A 10,928-nucleotide genomic window follows, 5' to 3' on the forward strand; every position below is an offset into this window, starting at 1 on the left:
TTCGCTCCATTTTTGGTACGAGGTTGGGAAGGCCTATGTCCAGCTGTGGACTGTGATAGGCTGAAGTGAATGAATATTTCGTTTAATGAAACTTTTACAAGTCTTATGTATAACGTTATTATCGCTTCTTTTTCATTCCAGGAAAAGGATCAGAGTCTAATCTACTACAATGCTCCAATGCCGGTTGGCGAATATATTCCCTACTATGAGTAACGATCGCTATCAGGTGTACATGATAACAACTGAGACCGACAGCTTAACGTATTCTCTGAGGTACGGCGGGGAGACCCATAAGGACCCATAACCAGACCAGAAATAAATATTTGTATAAACACAAATATCTACTCCGAGCGGGAATCGGACCCACGACTGTCGGTATTTAGGCGCCACCGACACGGCACACACACCATTACACCAGCGCAGTCGTCCGTAAGAACTTAATAACGTTGCCAGTTGTCTTTATATAAAGTATTTTAAAAGCTTAAATAGACCACCTCTCATCACTATATACTCGTACATACAAATATCACACAGATATATAATAGAAATATCAGCCAACGCGATTAATAGACTATTGCACAGTCGCGACATGCTCTTGACACTTGAAATTATGAATCTGATCGGCTATCTAATTTACCTGCATAAGTTATTCTAAATAAGTAAATTAAAATTATCAACAACAACTCCAATCAAAAAGCAAGCACAAGAGTTAAGCATCAATTTAGCCATTAAAAGGAAAGCATACACACGTATAATATAATTCAACATAAAGATCACTGTACCTAAAAAATCATACACATCTGTTAACTTTATCAAACGACGCGTTAGTCAATGAAAATTTCAATTGATGATGATAATTTGAATTATGAAATATTCATCAATGAATATATACTTACACTCAGCAAAAATACGATAACAATTTTATGTACATTATTTCATTTCCTACATTACATATAATAATGTTAAGACAATACTCACCCACACCTGGGTCTTGAGATTCCTGAAACAAAAGAAGAATATGCAAATGAAAATCAGCATCTACATGATCAGAAATTATATGGACGCAGAAGCCGGCAATTCATAATTACAGAAAAAAAGATGTTATGATGAGAAATCTTGAAAATTATAGCATATATAAATATTTTGCTTGTATATTTAAAATATATTTAATTTGTAAAAAAATATTTTATGACAATGACCAAACTATTAATAATACTAGAATAATATGTACTGTATAGAGCACTATATACATGCTAATTGGATCTTCTATTATCTATATGATATTAATTTATCATGAAGAACAAAAGATGAAAAACAGAACTTCTAATAATTCTCGAACCGAGCAAAAGGATAAATATGGTATTTAAATTAAGAACAGAAAAAAATATGACGAAAGTCCACGCAAAGATATCGTGAGTGCTTGCTATGAACCAGTGTCTAAAAATAATGAAAAACCATCAAAAGCTTTTATGTACTCGTCGTTTGTTAGTTGTAGCCATAATCTAAACGACTTAATATAGAAAGAACGAATTTCGTTGCATGTGAGGCCTGTGAGGGTAATTTTTAGAACCATTAAAAAAAAAAAAAAAAAACACAAGTATTTGGGAAATGCTTTTCGCATATCAAAAGTATATGTTCTAAGATATACAGACTGTACATAAATAAGGTATAAATTTTATGATTTCAAGTTCCATCAACGCGATCTAAAAGATCATAGATGTTTCGTATTTTAATAAATTAAATTTTTCCTCATAGGTACTGTTTAATAAAGCTGGCACATAAAAAAGGCATAAACTCGGCATACTAATGAAAATTTATTTTCGTAAGATTTACGTTTTGATAAAAATGGATTTTTGAAAGAAGTCGGCTTTGAGTAGAGTAAGGCTTATGTAATCGAAACAGAAGAGCTTTTTGTTTATTTGAATACTGGGGATTTTTAGATTAATTTGAAAAATCTTTTCTCTTAACTTGGTAAAGTTTCGCAGTGTTACAGCAACTGACTGTTGCGCTAATTATCGTGGTTGCGATACCCGCTTATACCCAATATTTATATTTGGTATGGAAACATTTGTCGCTGTCTGGAAGTTTATTTTACTATTTATATTTATGCATTTACGGAATTCTAACTCGAGTTTTAATCACTCTCAGAGCGATTAAGTGTAAAACATTTGTTTAAAAATTAACTACTTCAAATATTTATATAGAGTATAGACACTGGTTGCCGTGCTCTGGGTTATAATGTTTATATTGTCTTTTATTTTCGGATTCCCCGACACTAAGTATTTATTTATTTATTATTTATTTATTATTTATTTATTAGTTTTAGTAGAGGTTGAGGTTTTCAAATGAAGTCTAATATAAAATTAGATTTTTAATTGATTACGAACAAATCAAGTTTATAAATATTAAGAGGTTTAGTTCGTTTCGAATACGTAATGATCGAAAAATTTCAATGACAAGATCAAAAAAACATTATTTACTAAAATAAATGACAATTACTCTATAAATATTAATATGGTCCTTAATATATCAATTGACTTGAGTCTTACTGACTCTGAACTCTAAACCTAAAGAAAAGTTTATCGAGGTGCATGACACATCACAGTTCAGCTAATATATAATTTGAATTAATGTGTACATAGAAATTACAGTTAACATTATAAATGTGTAATATGACGACCATGAGGAACAAGAATATAGGTTGATTAGTCCTACCATACTTCTGATGTTTAATATTAAATTTAAATAGATATATCAAAAATAAATTAAAACAACATTACTTAAATAGTTTAAACTAAAATTTACTTAAATTGTATTTTATTGTATAGTAATACTGTGTTTATTTGTAACATTACAAATGGTTTTCGTATTTTTTATTGTTTATTTTTGTTAATATTTTAAGTATCAAAAAGAATTTGAGCATTGTCTGACTAAGATAGCACAGGTTGAAACCATTGTGGTTTTTTGTTGCTATTTTTTTATATCATTTCATTTTTTAATTTTATTTTATGAACGATAATTTAAAAAAAAATTAACATGTCTGTTACCCATTTCAAACGATACAAGTTTTTTATTAGGTAATGCTTCAATAAAAAGTATGTAGGTATGTAAGTTTACCAAAATAGTTTAAATTTTACATGTATTAAAGTCGTTGTGTATATTACGTAGCATATTGACATCTTGTACGACAAGTTTGCTTTTTAAATTCCATTTTATTGTACCTACATCATAAATAAATAATTTCATAATGATCAAATTATCACATTTTCACTGAAATCATGCGTAAACTACGCCTAAGAGATATTTCTCTGTTGATGTTATCAAATTATCGTGCAGTCAAAATACACGCTAAGTGAGAATTTAAATATTGTTACATCTTTTCATACTTCACGTTACATGAGAATAGCAAATTAGAATCTTTATAGCAATCTACATATATATATATAATTGAAAACAACCGATGTATGTGTATGAGTAACGCGTTTAAAAGTAATTTTATGAAATTAATAGAAGTAATAATTTCTAGAATTTGTGTGCTTTCCTGTCTATAGTTTTTTTCCCATTAGTACGCGAAATTTTCTGCACGAATTTTTCCCACATGATTTTGGAAGACCTCCAACTCAAATAATAGTGTAGATTTCGTCTTTATATACCGTCTAGAATTCGGGTTGCTACTCTATAAGGAAGCGTAGTGTAATCAATAGATGTAAATGTAGAGTTATAGTTAAAATAAAATGATTCTGGATTTATCGATGAGTCAGATCAATAATAATAATAATAAATAAATAAATATATCTACACAATACACACACGGTCGTCTGTTCCTAAAGTAAGCAACTTAATGCTTGTGTTATAGGTAACAGCCGACTGGTATAGCTACATTTTTTTTTTCGAGAAACATACTTGTAAATAATACATAATATATAAATTATATAAATAAATATATATATTACACCCAGACTCGGGGTGGGAATCGAACCCACAACCCCCGGAGCAGAAATCATGGTCACTACAAACAGTAAAAAGCTCAATAAAAATAAAATATTAATATAAGTCGAAAAATAAAATTAATTCTAAATAACATTATGAATAAAAAAAGAAAAAGAAGAAAATCATTTATTGAATTTATTTTAATACGGGTACTCTAAATTTAGAGTCAATAATAAAATCTTATTGTCATAGGTATAGCTAAATACATTATCACCCTCAATACCCACCAAGGGATTATAACTCTTCTCGTTTTGGTAGAATTCGGATTCAATTGAGATTCGGGGATATTAATTTGAACTCATCGTGAGGATTACGGCGGGTTCGATGGAGTAATTAATCAACCTTACTCTTGTCACCAAAACACATTTCTACCGCATAGCTATGGCATCCATTTGAACAGCTCCTAAAGATTTTCGCGTGTATACGATGATCACGGACTACGGTGCACTTATACGCTGTTTGCAAAAGAAATTTGTCAAGAAGTACGTTTTCACCTGTCGTTTTTGAAATCGAACCATTCTATTTCCTGGTGGTCGGTGGTAGATAATAAAAGCTTTTAAGATTATTTTGTAAGAAATATATTGTTCTTTAAATTAAATTTAAATAATGTATTTGAGTGATCGAGCATCGAAACATTTCCTAAAATGAGACATAAATAGATATTGATATAAATTACTATCTTTAGTTTGTATCAAAAAAAGTCTTTTTTATACATAATGTATATAGAGTATATCTATCACATATGTTTACACATGGCTTAATGTGTAAAAATTAAAAACAAAAAAAAAAGTTACTGCAAAAATCTCTACGCTATTCCATGTGCTTTTATTTAATTCGAGACAACATCCATTAGAACCACAGGTATCAAATACTTGTACTATAGTGCTTATAAATATAGCTACTCAAAATTAATTTAATATTCAAAATTCTTTGAAATAAGAGTATAATTTTAGGATAATCTCAATATAAAAAATTTAAATTTAGTTCATAGATACAAAAATAACCTTTTAGACCTTTGCTATTGAAAATTATATATATAAAAATATATATGCCTTCAAAATTAACTATTAACCCGATTATTGTGAGGTTTTTTCTAAAAAGGTAGGCAAAGAAAAGCATATTAATATAGGTAATTATATAATTTGAAATGATATAATTACGTTCAACTAATAAATTTATAAATTATTCTTTACAAAAACTTTATGACTTTTAACATAATAATAAAATCTAGTACATACAGATTATTCCTCGTAACAGTAAACATGGTGCAAAAAAAAATTAAGACTAGAACTGACAAAAATATACTATAAGTTTACATCTAATGTACTACTGGACTGTGTATTGTTTTACTAAATGTCATTAATTAGGCCAGAACAAACGTTGTTGTCATCAGTAATCAATTAGCGCAGGTCGCTCCAATGAAATCAATAAGCTTTTCCCATCTCGTACACTTTTATGAACTCTGCCCTTCTTTTTGATATTAATATAGAAACTTTATAAATTATATAAAACGTTTGTATGTAAAATAATAAATCTATCATTTTAGTAGTTTTGGTAATTCCTTTATCGTCGTTTGAGTCTCGTAAATAGACAAAAATTGCATTAGTCAGTAATTTCATCTTTTCAATTACTAGTATTACATTTTGTTTTCTAATGTTTACGCGAATTTTACTCATTTAATGAAACAACTTTTTTCGGATTTTATCGCGGTTTATTATTATCTTTTGATTCCCGACGTTTCGGATACTTTACAGCAACCATGGTCACGGGGGGACCCCCGTAACCATGGTTCAAAAGATAATAATAAACCGCGATAAAATCCGAAAAAAGTTGTTTCATTAAATTACATTTTGTTTTAGATCGATTTAAATTTCAATTTGGAATAAGTACTCATATAGATAAACTGCTGCGTAGGTAAAAGAGTATGAAGCAGAAACTGCTCGGCAATCATTTTTTATTTTTATCTTGTAAGCATATTTAAATATTTCTTACTTTCTTTGATTACTGATAAATATTTTTTATTTGTATAAATATTATTAGCTATGACGATGGTGTAAAATAAAAATGGCAACTGTTGTTAAAACAGTTATTACTAAAAAAATAGAAATCTTCCATTTAGTTTAGACTTAAGAAAGAAGACTGCTTTAATCTTCATCCAAGAACTTTCCTACTAATTTATTTTAACTTATTTTATTCCTTAGACTGTATGATTACATATTTTTTTTTCTAATGTTTACGCGAATTTCACTTATTATAAGAGTTCTCCCATGACCATGGCTGCTATTATTATAATTGTTGATATTATTTTACGGTTTTGTATTTGTCTGTCTGTATTAAGAAAATAAAATTGCAAGCAAAATATTATTATACTAGTTGCCTACAATTCATTTATTTCTTTTTCTGTTTGGCCTGGAGGTTGACTAGGAAACAATGCCGTTAGACATTAAGCCCTTTTTGTCCCATTCTTTTTTTTGGAAGTTTTCAATGAATAATAAAAAAAATCTTTTATTTTATGTAAAGAAAAAGGCTGTCATAGGTCAGCCCTACTACTTGTCAGCTATATATACTGTGACTAACACGGTACCTCTATTTAGGTTATCTATCCCTAGTTGTACCTTACAACATTACGAGCCAATGCTCTCGAGATGTGACAAACAAGTACCAAGACAAATCAGATTTTTGGCCTTGTCCTTTTCATTTCGAACAATGAATTTACTTTAATAATATATTCGAGATTCAGTTTCGTTTACGATAATTAATTTACCTTGAATTTTACTTGCTTTGTAAATCTCAAATACCTATTCGCAGGAACAGGCTGAAGCCCTAGCGCGCACAGGTTCGAGTCCTGCGTATGTCAATCATTTATAAGTATACACAATACAGATGTTTGTGTCTGGTCTGTGTCGTGGTCTTGTGTGCGCTGTGTGTGTTTGCATATCTCCGCTACACAAGTCGGAAGTATCGATCAAACACATATCTATCATATATATTTCAAAAACTGTTATCTGATAAATATAAGCCGATTGGCCACTAATCTCGTGAATATCACATACTCTCGTTTAGCTAACAATATTTGTTCTGTGTAACTTTCATACCAATTAGTGTAGGTAAATTTACTTAAAATAGTTTTATAATTACTCGAGATATTTTCTTACAGACGACTGTATAAAATAAATGTGCTCTCAAAGTACGAAACGTAAATTGAGATATAAATTTAAAAAAAAATCTTTAACACATTCGAGAATATGGTATTGATTATACATAGTTACCTGTAGGTGACCCGTTTAATGATAGATAGTTATAGTGAAATTGAAATTGAAAATTGAAAATGTGATAAGCATGCAGAAAACGAGTGTAGTTCAATTCGTATTGAATACTATTTGGGATGACAGCGTTGCTATCGAAGAAGCTATTTGGCACTCTATAGCATGTCTATTCCTACTTTTAACACTTACCGCCCTATCATTTCCACATATTGTTTTCCTTACCGGGATAAATATACATTGATACTTACGAATAATTTGCTTTTGTCTTTCTCTTTCTGTTTTAATTCTGCCTCTTTTTTGGCTTGCTGTATAAGTTCATCAACGAATTCAGACGCCTGCCGAAGTTTTTCCGGGTCGCTTTTAAACTCCAATATCCTTTCATTTAAAGCTGATGTTTCTAAATCCTCTCTCATTTTGGTTTTGGTACTAGTTTTTTTTTCTTTTCTTTTGTGATAATGTCTCACAGGTAGTTCTCCTCACGACTGCGATAACACACTAACGTCACAAGAGTCGTAAACAACGTTGTTATTCAAAACATTGGAGAATACGACAATATTTTCGTTTCGTGTGTATTTTAGAGGCTTGGCGGGAATTCAAAGGAGTCAGTCATAGCTGATTTTCCGTCCCACGAGCACTGAGCGATACGTATGTTTGCTACAGTGTTTCCCGAGGTACTGACTGACTGGGCCGTTTTCGATCATGCGCCGACGGTCGCGGTTGTATGGACGATAGATGCGACTACAGATTAATCCTAATCACTAACCGTGAACGATGTAGAGCCCTGACTCACTAAAGGTTAATACACTAAACTGTGAGCAGGTACACACGCAGTGTATATCTTAGCAAATTTGCTTATGATTTTCTATTTTGCTTTTCTTGCAACGTCAGATAAGTTTGAATGAGGTTAAATTAAGTAAATCCATTTATCACATACCTAATAGTTACCTAAATAATTTATTGTATTTCGTTTAAGGAAATAATTTTTAAATACTTTCATTTTATCTACTTTTTTTTTCTATTATTTACTCATATAATGGACGAGTTTATTAAGTATTCAAGTTTAAATATGTTTTTACCAATAAAAAAGCTCAATTATCCTCGACGAGCACGCTAAGCTATAACAAGTAATATTAACTAATTTAACTGATAGCGACCGAAACTATGAAGAATATGTGTAGTACTTAAATTAGAAAGTACCTGGGTGACCGAGCTTAACACGGTATTTTTACTAAATCGTATTTTTTGGAAATCATATTTAAATACAAATTACATTGTGATAAAATATAAATAATATTTTCCGATTTTACCGACATAAGAATAAAAAATATGAACAGGTTATTTAAATAAAAAATCATAAGTGCAATTAGAAAAAAAAAAAGAAAAAAATAATCGATCTGGAGACATGGGGATTTGAACCGTGGTCTTCTCGGTCGAACCCAACCGGCCGATTTCTAACGATATCTATTCGTATTCTAAAACAGGGATAAAACGACATTTTGTAACAATGAATCCACGCTATATATACATACTACTAAATTTTATGAAAATCGTTGGAGCCGTTTCCGAGATTCAGATTATATTGTATATATACTAGCTGACCCCGCAAACGTTGTTTTGCCATATATGTTATAAACCCCTTTAATCCCTCTCCCCAATAGCTTAGGAGTATGAAAAATAGATGTTGGCCGATTTTCAGACCTACCCGATATGCACACAAAATTTCATAAAAATTGGTCCAGCCGAAATTATTCTAATACAATAGTATTAGAATAATTCAAATTGATTCGCATTGCGATAATTCGTTTTTATTTACATAGATTATTTTTCGCTCATATAGGTACGTCAAAGCGTAACGTTTTGAAGCTCTTCGAGAACATTTTCTGTTATACCTACATAGGAAAAACAAAGGTAAAATTTTTTAGTTTTCATTATATTTTATATGTATATTTTAGGTATACCTACCTATATATAGAAAATGTTTTCTCCTAGTTAAAATAAATACGTTACGTATAAGAAAGTAAAGTACATTAAATATTCAATTTATTACACAATACGGATCGCAAGGTAAACGCTTAATACATTATTTATTAGCGCGTGTATACATATCAAAGATATTTCTTACACAACTGTTCTTGACATCTCGCAAACAAAGGGATATGAATTAAAATTAAACATTTATAATTTAAGACTGTCTCCTTAAAAAAACTACCGTTAAACGACGGTCACAGTGTTTGTTACCGAACTCCTCCGAAATAGCTTATTCGATTTTTATGAAATTCTTCGTGTATATTTGGTAGATCTGAGAATAGGCTGTAGGCTTCTTTTGTATATATACTTTATTGCACTTAAAAGAATATACAGAAAATTACCTGTATAGTTGATGGCAAAGGTTAATAACTATAGGCGGTAAAGGGAGTCTCTATCCGTACTATGGCGTAACGTTTGCCGGGTCTGATAGTAATAACATAAAAGTGTAGTATTATGGAGTTTTTTTCATACACCAAATGTTAAGGTTTTTGGCCAAAGAAAATAACAAATCGTAATTTTTATTATTTAAAGCAAATAGTATTAGTATTTTCATAACATGTCTCTGGTTTGGGGACAAACGCTGTGGGCATTTACCACCCACGGCCCCTTTCCCTCTCCTAACTTCTTAACTACACGTGTCTTGGACAGTTGAGGGACCTTAGAGGTCATCGCTGAAATATGACGATATAATACCTATATACCTTTGATACATTGTTTATTTAATTTGTACTAGCTTTTATCACAGCTTCACCTATGAATATCTATATTTTAAAGACCACAAACATTTAAATGTCTTGATAGAGTAGACCAGAAGATTTTAAAATGCTCATTCTAAAAATAAATTCTAAAAATTCGTAAACTTATTTTTTTTTTTAATTGAAATTTGGTGCGTGTCAAGTAGTCCGATTTAAATTTAATTAAGATCTTACAAGTACTTTTCGATTTATATGTAATAATGCGTATTTACTTGACTATTTTTTCATCCCCTGCTGAAAGTTCCAAATAAAAAACGATGAAACGATGAAACAGGGATTCCAAAATGTTAATACATTTTTTATCTGTTGTTATCAGGGCTATCTGGATCCAGATAAATCTATCTAGATTCCGGGCTCTAGATGTTCCAAACACAATAGTTTACAATAACTTCCCATACAATCATTGTTTTTTATTTGGAACTTTCAGCACGGTCGACCTAGTTGTATTATACTGCATAACTTTTCACTGGGTACACCGATTTTGATGATTCTTGTTTTATTCGAAAGTTAATATCTACTTGTCTTATTGTTTCGAATTTGATCAAATCTGACAACGACTTTTGAGTAATTTTTGATAATGCGTATTTACTTGACTATGTTTTCGTCTCCCTATGTTGTATTACTTGTCGATATCATTTAGGTCGGTTTTTTTTTTTTCGTTTGCGAACGAACACAATAATTCAATAAATAAATAGGTGTAGCGACATCTATCTCGCGACATACAAACTAGAGAAAAACTGACGTATCCTACATCGCGATATCAGAGCGATTGAGTATATATACAAGAACCCGACAACAACTGCGGGGCGATAGCCCACCAGACACAACAGCCGTCTGGTCAGAGGATCCTCCCTTTGCGATGGAGGATGAGGAACTTCACAACCTATTC

The 10,928-nt window shown here is 30.6% G+C and overlaps 1 protein-coding gene across 1 annotated transcript in view; it reads right to left on the reverse strand.

The window, feature by feature from the left end:
• LOC123658836 overlaps positions 1-8,041 on the reverse strand; it is a 31,628-nt gene extending 23,587 nt beyond the window's left edge. The window contains exons 1-2 of the mRNA XM_045594133.1: positions 7,505-8,041; positions 979-1,000 (exon numbers count right to left, since the gene is read on the reverse strand). Coding sequence (XP_045450089.1) covers positions 979-1,000; positions 7,505-7,669 — 187 coding nt within the window. The 5' untranslated portion in view covers positions 7,670-8,041. The remainder of the gene's footprint in view (positions 1-978; positions 1,001-7,504) is intronic.
• Between the last annotated feature and the right edge of the window lie 2,887 nt (positions 8,042-10,928).

The sequence above is a fragment of the Melitaea cinxia genome, chromosome 13 (assembly GCF_905220565.1).
Source record: "Melitaea cinxia chromosome 13, ilMelCinx1.1, whole genome shotgun sequence".
Taxonomy (NCBI): domain Eukaryota; kingdom Metazoa; phylum Arthropoda; class Insecta; order Lepidoptera; family Nymphalidae; genus Melitaea; species Melitaea cinxia.